The sequence below is a fragment of the Prionailurus viverrinus genome, chromosome A3 (assembly GCF_022837055.1).
Source record: "Prionailurus viverrinus isolate Anna chromosome A3, UM_Priviv_1.0, whole genome shotgun sequence".
NCBI classification, from domain to species: Eukaryota; Metazoa; Chordata; class Mammalia; order Carnivora; family Felidae; genus Prionailurus; species Prionailurus viverrinus.
In genome coordinates, this window is record NC_062563.1 from 109,392,642 (window position 1) to 109,413,527 (window position 20,886).

General features: G+C 38.3%; 2 protein-coding genes across 4 annotated transcripts in view; one reads left to right on the forward strand and one right to left on the reverse strand.

Annotated features, from left to right (window-relative positions):
• Nucleotides 1-3,367: 3,367 nt before the first annotated feature.
• Nucleotides 3,368-10,046, reverse strand: MORN2 (MORN repeat containing 2). Its single transcript, XM_047854458.1, has 7 exons — nucleotides 9,964-10,046; nucleotides 9,674-9,855; nucleotides 9,544-9,627; nucleotides 7,075-7,125; nucleotides 6,413-6,519; nucleotides 5,431-5,567; nucleotides 3,368-3,706 (listed from the first exon to the last, which is right to left on the reverse strand). The coding sequence occupies exons 1-7, from the start codon at nucleotides 10,044-10,046 to the stop codon at nucleotides 3,604-3,606; spliced, it is 747 nt and encodes a 248-aa protein (XP_047710414.1). The 3' UTR covers nucleotides 3,368-3,603.
• The window catches only part of DHX57 (DExH-box helicase 57), a 54,330-nt gene continuing 43,106 nt past the window's right edge, over nucleotides 9,663-20,886 (forward strand). For 2 of the 3 annotated variants that reach the window (XM_047853512.1, XM_047853514.1), the window contains exons 1-3: nucleotides 9,663-9,771; nucleotides 18,434-18,651; nucleotides 20,379-20,531. In XM_047853512.1, the coding sequence (XP_047709468.1) occupies nucleotides 18,440-18,651; nucleotides 20,379-20,531 (365 nt within the window). In that variant the 5' untranslated portion in view covers nucleotides 9,663-9,771; nucleotides 18,434-18,439. Of the gene's footprint in view, nucleotides 9,772-9,814; nucleotides 10,032-18,433; nucleotides 18,652-20,378; nucleotides 20,532-20,886 lie in introns of those variants that run through there. The other variant, XM_047853513.1, reaches the window with a different exon arrangement.

A 20,886-nucleotide genomic window follows, 5' to 3' on the forward strand; every position in this document is an offset into this window, starting at 1 on the left:
AGCACACATTATTCTGTATATAGAGAAGTGAACTCTGATAGAATCTTTGGTCTCTTTTATGTGTTACAAAAGGTATTTCTAATCTTTTTTATTCTTTATTCTTAGTCCCAAAGAGGCATATACATGTTGGATTTATCTGCCTTGTAAATCAAGAATCCTGTCATTTTTTCTTTAAGATTGTTATCAAAATTTAATTCTGCTTCAGATTAATATGTAAACGTGCAACTCTTTAGTCCCCGAACGTTTCATTAGTTGATAACTTGCAAAGGCAGATAATGATATAATTTAAACATTAAGCAAGAAAATATATGAATATTTTACAAGTTGTTAGAACTTTTAAATAGTTATTTCTTTAAATAGCTAGCTTAAATAAATGTTGGCATGGTTTGAATCTAAATTAGTAAGGATTTATGGGATTTCTTCTTTTATGAAAATATTTCCCCTTTCAATGCCTTTCAAAGCACATAATAGCACACACTTACCCCATGTTGCTTGCTGTGGTTATATCATCCTCAGATCAAGGCTTATCTGGATTCTAAATTAATTTAAAGGTTATATAAAAAAAAAAAAAAAAAAAAAAAAAAGAGAGGTTTGACTTCCCCGGAAACGAGACTGTCATATGCTAACTAGGCTTTTAAATGAGGAAAACTAGTGTCTCTTCTAATTATATAAGCTCCAGGTCAAATTCTAGCATCAACTAATCAACTGAACTGCATTTAGTTTCAAGGAGTAAAAGAAAGATAATTGTTTAAAAGGAATGACTTTGTTATCTTAGAAAACTGGAAACTTCAGCATTAAAAAGTTATATCAAAAGGTTAAAGATTTTAAGACCAAAGTATATATCTTGTTGCCTTACATACTTTTAAAGAAAAATATTATGAAAATTTTAGTTTGCAGTAAAACAGATATTTTCCTATATTTTCCAGAAGTTTTGAAATAACATTATATGTCCTGTTCCCTGAAAACAGCCTCTCACTTTATCTTAATTTGTATGAATTACAATACAATAATATTTAATTCTAAAACATACCAATTGATGCTAAGCAACAAATCCAAAAGTGTCTAATTTTAATTTTTTTTAATGTTTATTTTTGAGAGAGACAGAGACAGAGTATGAGCAGGCAAAGGGTAGAGAGAGGGAGACACAGAATCTGAAGCAGGCTCCAGGCTCTGAGCTGTCAGCACAGAGCCCAACGTGGGGCTTGAACTCATGAACTGTGAGATCATGACCTGAGCCCAAGTTGGACACTTAACAGACACGAGCCACCCATGCACTCCCAAAAGTGTCTAATTTCAAAAATGTATCTTTGAACAGTTAAAAATAGGGTCTTTTGAAATTAAATACATGATCTATGATTATGAAAAAACTAACACAAATACCACTTTTATTTATATATATTTTTTGAGAGAGAGAGAGATTGAGTGCGCAAGCAGGGGAGGGGCTAAGACAGAGAGAGAGAGCTCCACACTCAGCACTCAGCATGGAACCTGACATGGGGCTCGTTCTCACAACTGTGAGATCATGACCTGAGCCAAGATCAAGAGTTGGACGCTTAACTGACTGAGCCACCCAGGCACCCCTTTATTTCTATATTTTAAAAAACATTTTAACCCAGATTTATAGTAGTACAACAGAAATTTTTTTTAATTTAGCAATTATATATTGAGAAGTACAAATTTCAATAAGATTTTGAATGAAGAAATATGATATGGAAGCTATTGTTTACACCATTTGTCAGTTTTGGAAAATAGTTTCAGCAAACCCTCAGGTCTTTATTGTAGTTTTATTGTAGTTTAGTTTTTTTTTTTTAATTTTTTTTTTCAACATTTATTTATTTTTGGGACAGAGAGAGACAGAGCATGAACGGGGGAGGGGCAGAGAGAGGGAGACAGAATCGGAAGCAGGCTCCAGGCTCTGAGCCATCAGCCCAGAGCCTGACGCGGGGCTCGAACTCACGGACCGTGAGATCGTGACCTGGCTGAAGTCGGACGCTTAACCGACTGCGCCACCCAGGCGCCCCTATTGTAGTTTTAATATGTAGTTTTCATATACTGCTCTGATAATTTTTAAATTATATTATCTACAAGGTAAAGAAGCTTCCTTGGCATAGAATATGTGAGGACACATAGATCTACTTTTGACGAAATTGAAATATAATTCACATACCACACATAAAATTTGCCCTTTTAATGTGAACAATCCAGTGTTTTTTAGTATTCCCAAGGTTGTGTGATCATCACCACTATTTCCAGAAATTTCCATCACCCCACAAAGAAACCCATGCGTTCCAATTCCTCCCTTCCACAGCAACCACTAATCTACTTCCTATCTCTCTGGATTTGCCTATTCTGGACATTTCACATAAAGGCTAATCTGTGGCCTTTTGCAACTGGCTTCTTTCACTTAGTATAATGTTTTCAAGGTTCATCTGTCTTGTAGCATGGTCAGTACTTCATTCCTTTTTATGACTGAAAACATTCCTTTCTATGGATATCCCACACTTCGTTTATCCATTCATCAGTTGATGGACAGTTAGGTTGTTTCCAATATTGAGCTGTTACGAGCAATGCTGCTATGAACATTCCCATACAGGCCAATTCTTTTGGGGAATGTCCCCAAGGTAGGAATTGCTGGATCATATGAGAACTACATGTCTAACTTTTTGAGAAACTGTTTTCCATAGCAACCGTACCATTTTACATTCCTGCCAGAACTGTTGGCAGTTTCCAATTTCTCCCTATCATTGCCAACCTTTGTTGTGTCTTTTTTAATATAGCCTACTGATTGTAAAGTCCTGTCTTATTGTAGGTTTAATTCACATTTTCCTAGAGAGTAATGATGTTGAGCATCTTTTCATTTGCTTATTAGATATTTGCATATCTTCTTTGAAGACAAGTCTATTCAACCCATTTTTTAATTGGGTTTGTGTTTTTATTTACATACATTTACGTATGAGTTCTTTACATACTCTTGTGTTTTTATTTACATACATTTACGTATGAGTTCTTTACATACTCTGGAATCTAAACCTGTATCAGATATATGATGGGTAAATACTTTCTCCCATTCTGTGGATTATCTTTTCATTTTCTTGATAGTTTCCTTTAACACATGGATATGCTTTTTTTTATGTTTATTTTTGAGAGAGAGAGTGTGAGCGGGGTAGGGACAGAGAGAAAGGGGGACAAAGGATCTGAAGCAGGCTCTGTGCTGACAGCAGAGAGCCTGATGCGGGGCTTGAACTCACAAACCATGAGATCATGACCTGAGCCGAAGTTGGACACTCAACCAACTGAGCCACCCAGGTACCGCCACATAGGTATACTTTTTAAATAAGATGACAAAACTCAGGCACAGAATTGGAAATTGACTTTACCAAGATTTAGATAGTTCTGCTGTGTTTATTAAAAGGAATCACATAATTTATTTTACACTGAGTATACGATGATGAAAATCAAGTTCAAAAAGGTGTGAGTGATGGTTTTATTGGCAAAGTTATGATCTAGAGGTAGGGTTTGAAGTTATTTCAGCTGTCAGATTTCAGTGTTTTCCTTACAACTAAAAGCTTTCATTACTACATTAAAGCTTTACTGCAGGATATCCTACATGTGGAGCTTTAGTCTCAGGCCCGGAGCAGCAGTGAAATGGAAGTTACCGCACCATTCCAGTCCTTGGACATCAGTGTATTGTCCTTCACCTTCTACCCTGCAATAGAGAAAAGTAAGTTTGTTCGTTAATCAAGACCAAGAATTTACAGTCCGGAAAGAAGATTGTCTGGCATATTATACTCTATGCCTAAAGAATGGTATCTTTCCACTTTCAAACTTTGATTTAAAATTCAGCATCCTAGGGGCGCCTGGGTGTCTCAGTCAGTTAGGCGTCCGACTTCAGTCCAGGTCATGATCTCATGGCTTGTGTTCGAGCCCCTCATGGGGCTCTGTGTTGACAGCGCAGAGCCTGGAGCATGCTTTGGATTCTGTGTCTCCCTCTCTCTCTGTCCCTCCCCCACTCACACTGTTTTGCTCTCTCACAAAAATGAACACTAAAAAAAATGAGGGGCACCTGGGTGGCTCAGTTGGTTAAGCGTCCGACTTCAGCTCAGGTCATGATCTCACGGTCTGTGAGTTCAAGCCCCGCATCGGGCTCTGTGCTGACAGCTCAGAGCCTGGATCCTGCTTCAGATTCTGTGTCTCCCTCTCTCTCTGCCCCTCCCCTGCTCATGCTCTGTCTCTCTCTGTCTCAAAAATAAATAAAAACATTAAAAAAAATTTTTTAATGAATAAATATAATAAAATTCAACATCCTAAAAAAATAAATAAATAAAAATCAGCATCCTGCTTTCATATCCTACCAAAACCATTACTGTTCCAGACATTGCCATTATACGAATTTCAGTGTAAATCCAAGATTTTAGGATCACATACACTAAATTTACATAAAACCAAAATAATCAGTTAAAAAAGAAAAGTTCATATTAGTTCATTTATTTATTCAACAAATATTTATTAACCATCAACGATGTTTGAGGTGCTGTGCTCTATGTGGGTGTTTTCTTGGACTCTTGGGAGTGGTGAAAATGTACTTCACAGACATAAACAGACCTTTATTCCATGGTTAGATTTTTTTTCCCTTTATTAACATCAGTGGAAAAAGTCTGTGTTATCATTGGAGTCAGAATAGGTGAACTTTTCTGCCTACCTCAAAATGTACTTATATCAACCATTACATAATAATTAGGTTGCATTTCAATTCTGGAAATAAATAAAGCAGTATTTATAAATGAACATGAGCCTCTAGACGACACAGTATGGTGTTCAGTGTGAAGGTTAAGCTTATGAAACTGTGCTTATGTTTCATTTCACCTGTAGTTTTCCTTTAAGCATAAGCTCAGAGAGGACAACAGTGGGTACATTTCTACAATTTGAAAACTAACTAATTTTGCTTACATTTTAAAAACTAGCTTAGTAAAAGTACACATATATCAGGTCAAAGGCAATAAACAATTATGAAATTATTCCCAAGGCTGCTTTTTAAAAAGTTTATCAGCACATTTCAAGTGAAAGTAATTTTTGGCCTAAATTTTCTCTATAATTATTATAAGCTTTCCATTTCCAAGCTGACTGTAAAAAGTTCTATAGGAAGAGGAGAGTTAAGAGGAAATAAATGAAAAATCTAATAGATTATCACCAAGAATGGGATTTTCTTTTGGAGGCTCATAATGGTCTTAGCCTCTCTTATAACATTCTGCCCCCCAAAATAACCCAACAATTCTTTCCTTTTTACTTTTTTTAACCCAAGAATTCTTAATAAATATATCTTAATGAAATATATTACAAAAGAATATTTAGCATTGACTAAATATAATAATTAAGCAAACATGCCTGAAAAGAACCTTTTAGAACTACAATGACTTTTTATTTTAAGCTCACCTATTTTCATTGAAGTTTCCAATATACTTTGCCCCAGTTGGGAATGTGTAAGTCCCCAATCCATGAAACATATTGTCCTTAAAGTGTCCTTCATATACTGCTCCTGAAAAGTGCTCAAGTCTTCCAAAACCATTCATCTGTTTATGACAAAGGAAATGACCTCAGTAACTAATATTCAGTTTCCCTAGAACACTTCAAAAAGGCACATATATGTCTATCATCCACTTAGTTATTATTTAATCTATCATTGTATCACCATTTCCACAAAAATTAGACAACATTTACCATTTATCATTGTCCTTTAAATATATCTCTCTCCCTGAAGTCCACCAAGTCAAATGTTCCTGATCTGGGGCATTTGAACATCAAGGGGGGGTCCATGATGGTGAAAATAGGGTCCTCAAGATATCTTGAATATATCAAAAATCTTCAAGGACAACCAGTTTAGTTAGCCCAGGAAACAGTACAAAAAAGTTGTTAGGAACAAACATTTGTATTCAAGCAGACCTGAGTACGAATCTGGTTTCATCACTCACTGGGCAAGAAACCTGAGCTTGATTTCCTTCACTTATAAAACAGGAACATTAATAGTACCTACCCCATGCGGTTGCTGTGAGGATTAAATGAGAAAATTCTGTAGTGAGGTTAGCCTTACTTAGTAAATAGGAGATGAGAAAGATGATAATAAAGATGATAGGGGTGCCTTGCTGGCTGGGTGGGAGGAATAAGTGACTCTTCATTGAGTGGGGGGCGGTAATTGTGAGTTCAAGCTCCAAAGTGGGTATAGAAATTACCTAAATAAATAAAACTTAAAAAAAAGATAATAAACACTGTATGACTTTAATATTACTCCTATGTTTGTATCAGTTATTTGTACTGTGTAGCCTACTCACATGTGCTTTTGATTAATGGTGAAATGCCAAGAATCATGTAACCAATAGACTTACTTATCCACTGTCAGTATTGAAAACAGCAATGATACCTTGTCATCTTTCCAGCTTCCTGTGTAGACAATCCCATTAGGAGTGGTATGAATACCTATTCCATTTCTCTCAAAGATTCCAGAAGATGTTCTTGTACAGTCACCATCTAAACAAGAGAGAAATATATTGTGATCCATTATGAATGGGAACCTTATTTCACTAGGTAATAAAGTATTTATGTTCAGGACTGATCACAGCTGCACCTTATGGGTCTCTGAGTCTAGCATTGAAACCAATGAGACCAGAGATAAGGAGATCCATGGACTTGGAAGGTCCTGTGTTGTTGTTTTTTTTAAGTTTATTTATTTAAGTAATCTCTACACCCATCATGGGGCTCAAACTCACAACCCTGAGATCAAGAGTCATATGCTCTTCCGACTGAGCCAGTGAGGTACCCCTTAGGAGGTCTTGTAACCATTGAAACAAACCAGCCAGGAAGACTGATAGATCCTGTACATATGTTTCCAAGGCATACTGTCTAGACTTAACATTAGAGTTTAAATTTAAAATCTGTCCATCTATTTGTATTTCTATGTTAGTTTTATTTAATGGAGTTGATATCCCAATAGTAGTTTTACAAAATTTACAGTCTCATGATGCTGTTACTCTTATGCTATTTAATCTTAGTCTAGATAGAAAAGTAATTGAAATGTATGCTTACCATACTTGTCTCCATTTGGAAATACAAAGTTTATCTTATACACTTCTGCAGCTGTTTTAAAAGATTTAAGAAACATCACATAAGCTTATGTATTTTTATGTCAGAAGACCTATAACAAATGTGCTTTAAGAGCTAACCAAACAGACTCACTTCATATGATCACAAGCATATCATGATTTCCAGTGTCTACTATAGGATCTTGGGGAAATAAATAACTTTGTCTAGATGATCTATTTTTATGTGTTTATTATAATAGCTTTATTAATATATAATTCACATACCAGAAAACTTACCCTTTAAAAGTATATAATTCAATGTTTTTAAGCATATTCATAGCCATGCAACCATCACCACAATCTGACTTTAGAATATGTTAGCAGTTAATCTCTATTCCCCTAATTTCGACTCCCACCTCTTCTCTACCCCCATCTCCACCTCACCCCAGCCATAGCCCCAGCCCCTGGCAACCACTGATTTACTTTCTGCCTCTATGGATTTGCCTATTCTGGACACTTCATATAAATGGAATCATATAATATGTGGCCTTTTGTGATTGACTTATTAAGCATGTTTTCAAGGTTCATCCATGTTGTAGCATGTAGCTGTACGTCATCCCTTTTTACTGCCAAATAATAGTCTGTTGTACAGAAATACCAGTTTGTTTATACATTCATCAATTGGTGGACAGTTCGGCTGTTTCCAGTTTGGACTGTTAAGAACAACATTGCTATGGACACTCATGTATAAGTTTTTGTACAAATATATGTTTTTCTTTCTCTTGGGTAGCCTATATGACCTATTGATGCCCTCACAAAGGTAAAATGGAGTGAGGAATTGGCGAAAGGAGGGAATAGAAAATAAAGATAGTAAATGATAGTGGGGAGAAGTAGCAGTGAAGGTGTCTAAACAAAATGAGATTGGAATGGAGACCAAGTCAAAAGAAAGAAAGAAAACCACAGAACTGAGGGGAATCAATGCATCAAAGCACAGGAATATTTAGTGGACCAAATCAGTAGAAATTATTTTTTTCCAATACCAAAGAAAACATATATGTAGAGAAGATAAGTAAATTTTAACTTCCAGGACAATAGAGTCTACCAGAATGTTACTCAAAATGTGTCTCGTGCATCAGAATCACCTGGGATGCTTGCAAGTTCCTATACTACTGAATCAGAATTTCTATGGGTAGGGCAAGAGAACTGATATTTTTAATTTAAAAATTAATTCAGGAGACGCCTGGGTGGCTCAGTCAGTTAAGGATACAACATTGGCTCAGATCTTGATCTTGCAGTTCTAGAATTTGAGCCCTGCATTGGGCTGTGCGCTGACAGCTCAGAGCCTGGATCCTGCTTCAGATTCTGTGTCTCCCTCTCTCTCTCTCTCTCTGCCCTTCCCCCACTTTCTCTGTCTCTCTGTCTTTGTCTGTCTCTGTCTCTCAAAAATGAATAAACATTAAAAAAAATTTTTTTAATTAGTTTAGGTGCCAATTGAGAAATACCAGAGATTTATCCCCTTTGAGGAAATATAAGAAAATCGGCAGAAGACTTTAAAATACTATAACATACTGTAAAATACTGTAACAGAGAGAAAGGGAGAGTCTAGTATCCTTAAGACAGAAGAGGTGGTTATGAAAAAGAACCAATTAGCAATCTAGGAAATGAATTACGTAACTAGTGTAAGGACTGAAGAGCATAATGGACACAACTGAAAAGTAAATTGGTGAACTGGAAAACGAGGTTGGAAATTTATCCCAGAAAAAGGCACAAAGAAAAAGACAAGTATTACCTGAGCAAAGCCTGTCTGATCTCCCTTCACTCCCAGATGCATCTGGGAGTCTCCACAGCACCCTGGGCTGATCCCTACCATAGTACTTAGGACCCTAATAAAATAACGCTTTTGTGGTGGAACCCCCTATCACAATACCCAGCTCATTTAGGTTAGGGATCAGAGATTAGTCGAATCTTTGTTCTCACTCTAGTGACTAGCTCAGTGCTTAGTATTTGCTGGTAGGAACTCAATGTCTAGTGAATGAATGGCATTTGGAAAGCAATCGCTGAATGCTTATTAAGCAGAGCGCTTAACTTGATCATACAAAAAACAGAACTGCCTTCAAATGCCCTAAAACATGGTTCCACATTCGAAACTTTGTAATGTTAGAGCTAGAGGGCAACCTAAGAGATGGAGACCATCTGGAATCATGGAGGAAACAAACCCAGAGAGGATGGCACTTGCCTAAGATGTCACAACAGCAAATCAATGGCCGAATCAGAGCTAGAATCCAGGTGTCTGATTTCTAGGCTGGGGGGGGGGGGGGGGGGGGTCTCTGCGCCCCACGCCACCAGCTGTGTAGGACCGTCAGGAAATAGTCACACCCACACCTGAGCTACCACCATGAAGCTATCTGGCTTCATGCGAGTTCTACTTAAATGTGCCCTTCCCCGCTCAGGGCGTTGGGAGAAGGGCACTTACTTGACAGAGGTGTGTTGCTAAGATTTTCTTGACTCGGCGATTCCTCCTGGGCAGCCAGCTCTACGGCCTTGAAGGAACCAAACGCTTACTCAGCGCGGACCGCGACTCGGTTGCCGGGGCGACCAGGCACCTCTCACCCGGAAGCGAATAGGCGAGGAGCCGAAGCTGAGCCAATCGGGAGGCAGCAGGCTGTGCAGCCGCAGCCGGGCCGCGGCTGAGCCGCTCCAGGTGAGATCGCGGTGGGTGGCGAAGCCTTGGTGGGACCCCTCAATCCTGGGCGCTCCTTCCTGACAGCCACCCCGGGAAGCAGCGCTGCCAACCCGCCACGGCCTCCCTTTCCGCGGGCAAGGGATGTGTGCCCGTGTGCGTGGTCTGCGCTCCGCCCTGGTTGTCCGTGTGCGGATCCTTCTACCGCCTCACTCTCCGGGGGTGGCCAGGGTCTGAGGAGCATCCCGCCCGGCGGGATCCACCCTGGCTAGCTGGGGCCGGTGAGTCTTGACCATCAGGATTCCGGGTTGTCCACACCCCGGCAAGGGGGGGGGGAGCCCAATTCAGCTCAAAGAGGGGTAAGGGGTTGCATTGCATCCTGTCTCTGTCACCGTCTCAAACTGAGTGGCTCACTGGAGACGATGTATGCTGGAAGAAAGGTACCAGGTGCAGGTATCAGCGTGGAGCCGGATATATGGGGTCAGTCAGAGATTTGCCTGGGAGCGGAATGGTGTGTGATCAGTTTTCAGTGCCCCGCTGGTGATTCTGTTCCTAGGGGCCTATTTGGGGTGTGAAACAAAAGATACTCTTTGAGCCAAACTTAGGTCCCTGTGTCTACGGTGTAGAAAGATAGTCGGAACCTTCCCAGGCTAAATGGAATAGAATAGTGAGGTCCATCCATGTAGATTATACAACCTAATTCCCATTCCTTTTCAAACATGTGGGCAGAGTCCTATTGGATATAGCCAGCAAGTTTTCCTTCAACATTTTGAGAGCAGGTCTCAGATCAGGTAAGGGTGACATTTTCTGGGTTGGTATGAGACAAGGTGTTGATCGTTATTTAGGCGAGCTAGCTGTGGCTTGGTCTGGTTGGCTAGCCACTCTTCTTTTTAAAAATCAGAGGACAGTCTCTTTTTGCTTTTTTTCCCTAATGTATTTTACTACACAGATTTACCTGGGTGGTTTTTGAGCTGAAGCACTGATCTTTCTGTCTGATTTGTATATCCTTTCCCTTTTCCTGAATTTTAGAAATAGTAGGTAATTATTGATGCGCAAGTTTATAGAATTCAGTTTGTCTCATTGTTTTGGCCTCCCGTTAAGCTTTTAATGACCCTACATTTTTGTGAGTATATGTATAAGTTTCACCGTTTTTACAGAAGAGTTTGAGAGTTATGATATTCTTATCTAAGAGTATCTGGAGTCAGAGGAAACTTACAGTGAAAGGATTTTAAAATTTGGATTGGAAAAGTGTATTAGTCATTTTTTATTGTCATACTTTGTTCTATTTTGACACACTGGGGGCCTCGCTGGCCAGGAAGAAACTGCCCTTCCTAGGGATAGCTAACTAACACCTTGACCTGTGAACACACCTCTCATCTGCAAACCAACCCCCAACCACCTACCTCCTTTATCTAATTTTTGCACATCAAGCCAATTCCTCCCTTCCCTGAAATCAACCCATGGAGAGACAGCCCCTGAGACCCAAAGCCTGCTGGGATTATCTTACTTAGCCAATCCTAAACTATTTACTCTGTCCTGCCTTTCTGGCAGAAACCCCAAGAAAGGCTGTGCCTTCTGCCTTCCACTGGCTCCTCTGTGCCTCCTGACACCAGTGTTTCCTCCTGTGGCCTGGCATGGCATGGCATGACATGCCTCTCTCCTTCCTGGCCAAATGGTGAATAACATTAAACTTTTCTTTCAGTGACATTGACCTCTCCTTGTGGTTACTTTTATAAATTAAGACCCAGGCACAACTCAAAGGGGTTTGGTTTATCATTAAACTTTGAATTGACGATACAAGGTACATGCATGTGGTGAGCAGGAGGAGATGTGGCAGAAAGAATTTGGGCTTTGGTGTCAAACAGATTGTTTCAAACCCTGGCTCCAGACTTTGCTGCTAGACATTAGGTGACATTAAACAAGTTATATAATTTATCTATGCTCTAGTCTCCTCCTCCTCTATGAAATATAGAAAATAATATTTACCTTACAAGGTTTTTAGAGGGTTAAATGAAATCATCTTACGTTTCCCCTCGATGCAAACTTGTGTATTCAGCTACCTTCAACATGTCTCCATTTGAGTATCTAACCGGCAGCTCAAATGTAACATATCCAACCTGAACTTATGACTCCCACCCAGATCTTTTCCTTCCCAATATTACAGTTCTGAGCATATGGCACCACTATTTACCCAGTTAACCTAGGCCAAAAAAATATTATAGTAATTCTAGACGTTTCTTTCTCATACTTGTCCTATAATTTGTCTATGTTTAAAAGACATTCGGGGGGCACCTGGGTGGCTCAGTTAGTTGAGCATCCAATTTTGGCTCTGGTCATGATCTCGTGGTTCATGAGTTCAAGCCCCACATCAGGTTCTCTGCTGTCAGCACAGAGCCCGCTTCAGGTCCCTCTCTCTCTGCCCTTCCCCTGCTTGTGCTCTCTCAAAACTAAATAAAACATTGAAAAAAATACATTCAGAATCTGTGACCACTTTTCAACTCTGCTCCTCCCACCCTAGTCCGACCCACTGTATTTTTTCTGTATTTGTTTGGCCTGAACAACTGAGTAGTTTCTTAGTTGGCTTCCTGGCTTCTCACCCCTCTACAGTCTATTGTTCACATAGCAGCTAGTAATTTTCTGAAAATATGAGTCAGTCTTAGCAGTCTTTTGCCTCGGCTCTTTAGTGACTTCCTATCATATTTAGCATCTCTTAAACAGAATAAATTCTAGCCTTTTTAAAGTCTAAAGCTACAGGGGTGCCTGGGTGGCCCAGTCAGTTAAGCATCAGATTTTGGCTCGGGTCACGAGCTTGCCGATCCCGAGTTTGAGCCCCGCGCCTAGCCCTATGCTGACAGCTCAGAGCGTGGAGCCTATTTCAGATTTTGTGTCTCCCTCTCTCTCTCTCTACCCCTCCCCTGCTTGCACTCTGTCTCTCTCTGTCTCTCTCTCAAAAATAAATAAACATTAAAAAAATTTTTTTAAACAAAAATAAATAAACATTAAAAAATAAATAAAGTCTAAAGCTGCATAAAACCCAAAGCAATCTATTTCTCTACTTGAGATCAAAACAAGTCTCTTTTTTCCTATCTAAACATAATTCTTGGCATGGAGATAAATTGGAATTCACATGATACACTTTTTCAAACTTTTTCAAAAACTTTAAGCCCTGCTTTAGAGAGGAATTCTTATATTACACATACATATTTACATATTTTTTTCCTTCAAAGACTAATGACAAATGTATGAGGTTAATAGGCATGTAATGGGACCGTAATAGTACTAATAACGTGAAAATAAAAAGCAGTTCATTTATAGGAAGTGTTCCTGTATGGTGCACTATGAAACGGGATCACAGAATCTATGTGCATACATGAATCACCAAAAGTTCAGAAACTAAGCTCACTTTAAGAAAATTCATTCTCTTGTTTAGAGCAGAGATCTCCAAGTCATGACGTATAACACACAAAAGCCAAGTATTAGCCTAAATTGGCAATAACTGCAACTTAAATTAAAACCTAAACACCTAGATCATTACTGTGGTTCTACAGCTTTTGCTCTGTGGCCTGCAGGTTTTATTGAGGTCACAACCTGTTATCTTTTGCCTCTCCTCCTTGTGCTCCCTGTCTCCAGCTTTTTCTTGGCCCTTCTCTGCTCTCTGACCTCATCTCCTCTCCTCACTTCAGTACGGACCCATCAGACTTCTGACTGTTTGTCCAGCTCGGTGTATTGAAGCTATTCTGGACTTGGCACCTTCCCCTTAGAATATTCTTTTCACAAATATTTCATGGCTCACTCTCTCAATTTGTTCAGCTGTCTGCTCAAATACGATCTCAGGCCTTTCCTGACCACTGTATTTAAAATAACAGTCTCAAGGGGTGCCTGGGTGGCTCAATCGGTTAAGTATCTGACTTCGACTCAGGTCATGATCTCACAGTCCATGAGTTTAAGCCCCACATCGGGCTCTGTGCTAACAGCTCCAAGCCTGGAGCCTGCTTCAGATTCTGTGTCTCCCTCTCTCTTTGCCCCTCTGTCTCTCTGTCTCTCAAAAATGAATAAACGTTAAAAAAATTAAAATAACAGTCTCAGGGTTTTGTTTTGTTTTTTTCTTTATAGCACTTGGCTGATATTATCTATTTATTTGTTTATTGTCTGTCTTACCCTCTGGAACATAAACTTCATGAGGAATTTGTCTTTTTTGCTGTTATATCCCTAGGAACTGACACATAATAAGTGCTCAATAAATGTGGACTGAATGAATCTCCATTCTCATATCAGTCATTTATTCAGCCTTTAGTCATGAATTACTACCATACACCCAACACTGTGTTAGAGATACTGTGTTACTTAAAAAAGAGACATAATCCTTTGCCTTCAAAGAACTTTTTTGAGAGGAGGAAGGAGGAGATAAATATAAGATAAACACTGTATAAAAATGTATGATTATGAAGGATTTTGAAGAAAGGAATACCAAGAGGCCTAGTTTAATTTCCACATTGACTGAGTTGCCCACATTTTTTCCCGCTTTTGATTTCTAATTTCATTTCACTGTGGTTGCAAAACATACTTTGTTTTATATCTATTTTAATTTATTGAGATTTGTTTTATAGCTTAGGATATGGTGTATCCTGGAAATTTTTCCTTGTGCATGTGAGAAAAATGTGTATCGTGTTGGGTAGAGTGTTCTATAGATGCCCCTTAGGTCTAGTTGGTTTATACTGTATTTCAAGTCTTCTGTTTCCTTGTTGATCTTCTATCTAGTTGTTCTAACACTATTGGTGAAAGTGGGGTATTGAAATCTCCTCTGTTATTATTGAAGTGTCTATCTCTCTCTTCATGTCTGTCAGTTGTTGCTTCATGTATTTTGGTGCTCTGTTATTAGGTACATATATATTTATCATTGTTATATCTTCCTGATATAACAGGACCCCTTTATCATTATGAAATGTCCTTCTTTATTTCTAGTAACATTTTTTGCTTTAAAGTCTATTTTGTCTGCTATTAGCCATTGCAACTTTCTGGTGGTTGCTGTCTGCATAATTTATCTTTTTCCACCCATTTACTTTTCATTTGTCTGTATCTTTGAATTTCAAGTGATAAATACCATGTCGTTGGATCATTTTTTAAATTGAGGTATAATTGACATGTAACATTATATTCGTTTTGGGTATAAACATAATGATTTGATATTTGTATATATTGTGAAACGATCACCACAGTAAGTCTAGTTAGATCCATCACCATACATAGTTACCAAAAAAATTTTTTTCTTGTGGTAAGGACTTTTAAGGTTTACTATCTTAGCAACTTTCAAGTATGCAATATAGTATTATTAACTATAGTCACCATGTTTTACTTTACATCTCCATGACTTACTTATGTCATAAGTGGAAGTTTGTAACTTTTGACCCCCTTCACCCATTTTACCTACCCTCAACCTCCGACTTCTGGTGACCACCAATCTCTTCTCTGTTTCTGTGAGCTTGGTTGTTTTTGTTTTTAAATTCCACATATAAGTGAGGTCATACAGTATTTGTCTTTCTGTCTCTGACTAATGTTGCAAAATGCCCTTGATGTCCATCCTTGTTGTTGCAAATAACAAGATTTCATTCTCTTTTATGACTGAATGGTATTCCATGGTATATGTGTGTGTGTATCACATGTTCTATATCCATTCATCCATCAGTGGACAGTTAGATTGTTTCCATGTCTTGGCTATTGTAAATAATGCTGCAGTGAACATGGTGGTGTATATATCTTTTTAATTAGTGTCTTCATTTTCTTTGGCTAAATACCTAGAAGTAAAATTATTGGATTGTATGGTAGTTCTATTTTTAATTTTTTGAAGAACCTCCATACTGTTTTCCATAGTGGCTACACCAATTTACATTCCTACTGACAGTATACAAGAGTTCATTTTCTCCACGTCCTTACCAACACTCATTATTTCTTGTCTTTTTTATAATAGCTATTCTAACAGGTCTGAGGTGATATTTCATTGTAGTTTTGGTTTATATTTCCCATTAGTGATGTGGAGCATCTTTTCATGTACCTGTGGGTCATCTGTATGTTCTCCTTGGAAAAATGTCTATTCAGATCCTCTGCCAATTTTTTAATTGGATTGTTTGGCCTTTTTGCTGTTGAGTTGTATGAGCTCCTTATATATTTTAGATATTAACCCCTTATCAGATATATGATTTGCAAATATTTTCTCACATTCAGTAGCTTGCCTTTTCATTTTATTGATGTTTTCCTTTGCTTTGCAAAACCTTTTTAGTTTAATGTAATCCCGCTTGTTTATTTTTGCTTTTACTGCCTTTGATTTTGGAGTCAGAGTCAAAAAGCGTCACCACCACTGATGCTAAGGAGCTTACTGCCTATGTTTTCTTCTAGGAGTTATATGGCTGCAAGTCTTACATTCAAGTCTATAATCCATTTTGAGTTCATTTTTGTGTGTGGTATAAGATAGTAGTTGAATTTCATTCTTTCATACATGGCTGTCCGGTTTTCCCAACACCGTTTATTGAAGAAACTTCTTTCCTTGTATATTCTTGGGGCACCTGGGTGACTCAGTCTGTTGAGCATCCAACTTCAGCTCAGGTCATGATCTCACAGTTCGTGAGTTCGAGCCCCACGTTGGGCTCTGTGCTGACAGAGCCTGGAGCCTGCTTCGAATTCTATATCTCCCTCTCTCTCTCTCTGTCCCTCCCTCAGCTTGTGCTCTGTCTCTCTCTCTCTCTCTCTCTCTCAAAAATAAATAAACATTAACAAAAATTTTTTAAAATTATACTCTTGGCTCCTTTGTTGTGAGTTAATTGACTGCGTATGTATGGGTTTGTTTCTGGGGTCTCTATTCTGTTCCATTCATCTCTGTGTCTGTTTTTATACCAATACCATACTGCTTACCATAACTTTTTAATATAGTTTGAAATCAGAGTGTGATGCTTCCAGCTTTGTTCTTCTTTCTCGAGATTGCTTTGGCTATTCAGGGTCTTTTGTGACTTCATGCAAATTTTAGGATGTTTGCTCTATTTATGTGAAAAACGCAATTGAAATTTTGATAGAGATTGAATTGAATCTGGAGATTACTTTGGGCATTGTGGACATTCTAATAGTATCACTTCTGATCTATGAGCAGGGACTGTCTTTCCATTTATATGTATCTTCTTCAGTTTCTTTCATCAATGTCTTATACTTTTCAGCGCACGGTTCTTTCACCTCCTTGGTTAAGTTTATTCCTAGGTATTTTCTTCTTTGTAATGCAGCCTATTACTTCTTGAGTGAAAACAATTTTCTCATTATAGGAATATGTAATCCAAAAAAAAATCTTGAATCTAATTTGGGCTATATTTTATAATTTTAATGTATCATATTTTCATTTTTACTTTCTTTTTGGTCTATAACTTCCATTTTGCTTTATATAGGTAGATGCTCTAATGTTAAGTGCATAAATACTTACAACTGCTAGATCCTCTTGATGAATTAATCCCTTTATCATTATATAATGACCATCTTTGTCTCTAGATACAGTTTTTGTCTTAAAGTCTATTTTGCCCAATAAAAGTATAGCTGCCCCTGCTCTCTTTTGGTTTCCATTTGCACGGAATAGCTTTTACCATTCCTTCACTTTCAGTCTGTGTGTGTCCATAAAGCTGAATCAGTTCTGTTTAGGCAGCATATAGGTGGGTCTTGTTTTTTTCATCTGTTCAGCCACTCTGTGTCTTTTGCTTAGAGAAGTTAATCCATTTACATTTAAAGTAATTATTGAGAGGTTAAGGGCTTAATAATTGACATTTTGTTCATTGTTTCCTGGTTTATAGATCCTTCGTTTCTTTCTTCCTCTCTTGCTGTCTTTGTCATTTGATGCTTTTTCTGTAGCAGTATGTTGATTTCCTTTCTCTTTTGTGTACCTACTGTAGATTTTTGCTTTGTAGTTTCCATGAGGCTTACATAAAACATCTTATAGTTATAACATTCTATTTTAAACTGATTAACAACTTCAACGACATACAAAGGCCCTATACTTTTACTCTACCCAGGCAAAATCTCTGAGCCAGGTCTTTGTCTCTGAAAGTACATACGTAAAGTAAAATTTTATCAAATCACATATTAAATACATGAAAAACATCTCTTCTCAACTACAGTGTTTTTTTAAGTATTTTTTTAAATGTTTGTTTATTTTGAGAAAGAGAGAGACAGCACACATGTGCACATGGGGGGAGGGACAGAGAGAGAATCCCAAGCAGGCTCCTCCCAACGTGGGGCTCAGTCTCACGAACCTGTGAGATCATGACCTGAGCCAAAATCGAGAGTTGGATCCTTAACCAACTGAGCCACCCAGGTGCCCCTCTCGACTAGAGTTTTTAAAACCCTATACCAAATCTAACCAAATCAGAATGTAGGATTGAGGCTTAAGGACACGTGTTTGGAAACTTCTCCATGTATTTTTGATGTACATCTTTGGTTAAGCAATCTGTGTCAGAGAAAGTCACTAAAAATATTAATCCTCAGAGGGATGTGCTTGTAAAACTTTTGTAAAAGAATTTACCTATGTTTCCCCTAGACTGACCCTTGTAAAAATATGCAGTTCCTTACCTGTCTATAATGGGCTATATCCATAACTTCGACAAAGGGTTACTATATTTGTCTGGTTTTATGGTGTCTGTGTTACTTTTTTCTCTTGCAGGTGAAAATGAGTTCCTCAGTAAGAAGAAAAGGCAAGCCAGGCAAAGGAGGTGGAAAAGGGTCTTCTAGAGGAGGAAGAGGAGGCAGGAGTCACACTAGTAAATCTCATGGGGGTGGCAGCAGTGGTGGTGGCAGTGCTGGCAACAGAAAGGCCTCGAGTAGAATTTGGGATGACGGTGACGACTTTTGTATCTTCAGTGAATCGAGGCGCACATTCAGGTCATTATGCCCTTCTCATGTTCAGAGAACTTATACTCTTGTGTTATTTTTTTTAATTAAAAAGTTGTTTTAAGTTTATTTACTTTGAGAGAGAGAGAGAGAGAGAGCTCACAGGAGGGGCAGAGAGAGAGGAGAGAGAGAATCCCAAGCAGTCTCCACACTGTCAGCCCCACGAAGGGCTCGAACTCATGAACTGTGAGGTCATGACCTGAGCTGAAACCAAGAGTCTTCCGCTTAACTGACTGAGCCTCCCAGGTGGCCCTCCTCTTACTTTAAAACCTTGAAGGCCCCCACTTTGTAACCTTTCCTAAAGGCATGATGGCAAGTAACAGCGTTTTTTTGTTTGTTTTGTTTTGGAAGGTTGAAATCTGAAGTTAACTTCAACTTACATGACACTGTGAATTGAATGTAATACTGTCATTGAAACTAATGTTACCAGGAAAGCAAATATCGGAAATAGCGAAAGTGATGAAAATGATTTTAAGTATTCCTTACACATTGAAGTTTGAAAATCCCAAAATTCGACATGACTGTACTCTGTCTTTTTAGTTGATGAGTTATCTATTTTCCAGACATATCAACCAAATCTTCACTGGTGTTTCAGGTGATGACCAGTGACAGAGTCATATCCAGGCTTCTTTCATATTCAACTTTTAAATAACAAATAAATTCTGATCATTCTAGTGAATATTTAATGAAAGTAAAGATTTTACTACTGCATGTTATGCAGTATAGGTATAGAATTCTCATTGTCTCTTAAACAGTGCTGCAAGCTGTCTACTGGAATTTTTAGAGATTAGCTACTCTCTCTTTCTCTCCCTTTTCTGGGAATAACTCCCAACTAAATATTAGTTAAAAAGGAATATAGGTGGGGCGCCTGGATGGCTCAGTTGGTTGAGCTTCCAACTCTTGACTTCAGCTCAGGTCATGATCCCAGGGTCGTGAGACTGAGCCCTGTGTTGGGCTCCGTGCTGAGCATGGAACCTGCTTAAGATTCTCCCTCTCTCTCTCTCTCATTCTCTCTCTTTCTCTCTCTTTCTCTCTCCCCCTCTGCCCCTCTCCTTCATTCACATGCACTCTCTCTCTAAAATAACAGTTAATATTAAAAAGAAAAAAATTAAAATATGTTGTAGAAGAATAATCTTACGAAAATTCTAGTCTTATTTTGATGAGGAAATAAAATAAATTATAAAAGATTATATGTCCTGTATACTTTCACTTAAAAGTGTATATAAAAAGAATTGATATGAATTACGATGACTTCTGTTTTCTGCTTTTTTCCAGTGAACATGTATTTATTATTATTTTTTTTTTTGTAATCAGGAAATAATGATAAGGTCAGTAAATATTTCAAAAGTAAGGCCTAATATTCCCATTGTTTTCAGATTGGGCACCTAAAACAGAATGAAATAAATGCTTTGCATGTAACATTTCTTTCGAAAGTCTCTACTCTCAACTGCAGCAGGAGTCATCATAGCATTACTTTTTCCAGAGGATTCTTGAGTTAGTGAAACCAGATTTAGTGATTAGGAATCTAACCAGATTGTTTTTTTTCCCCAGCAGTTGCAAGATAATGAAGTGTGGTAAATACTGTAGAAAAGGGGAAATTCTTCACAGTCATTGTCATCTTTTGTAAAACACTTGACAGTCCAGTCCGTGTTGTATCTGTTTGAGGACTGTGAGGAGAGCGTAAGAGTTCTGGTCACAGGTAAATGTGTCCTTTGCAGACCTAGCAACAGTAGAAAAGGAGAGGCACGCCCCAAATGGAAGCCCGAAGCCAAAATGCCCCTTCAGACTCTGCATATGACTTCTGAGAATCAAGAGAAAGTGAAAGCTCTTCTCCGAGACCTGCAAGAACAAGATGCGGATGCTGGATCTGAGTGAGTTATTTTATTTGAGTCAATTATTATGTTAAGGAAGATGTATCGGCAGTGGGGGCAGTGGGGGCAGTGGGAACGTCCGTCCGTCCAGTGTGTCTTTGGGATGCTTTTCAATACTGATCCTATTGTGACAATGTGATTAGTTGAAAGTGAGCCAAAAGCAAAACAAGAATAATTATTCAGCAGCAGTTTTAGAGTGCGTTTGTTTTGCAATATCTGGAAGCAGTACAGATTGCCTTTGCGTCTTTTCTTCTGAGGATAATGCTGATATGGATTCAGTAATTGCTTTATTGACAGCCTTCCAAATAAAACCCTGCAGTGAACAAGTAGATGTGTTGTTCGAGGAGCAAATATT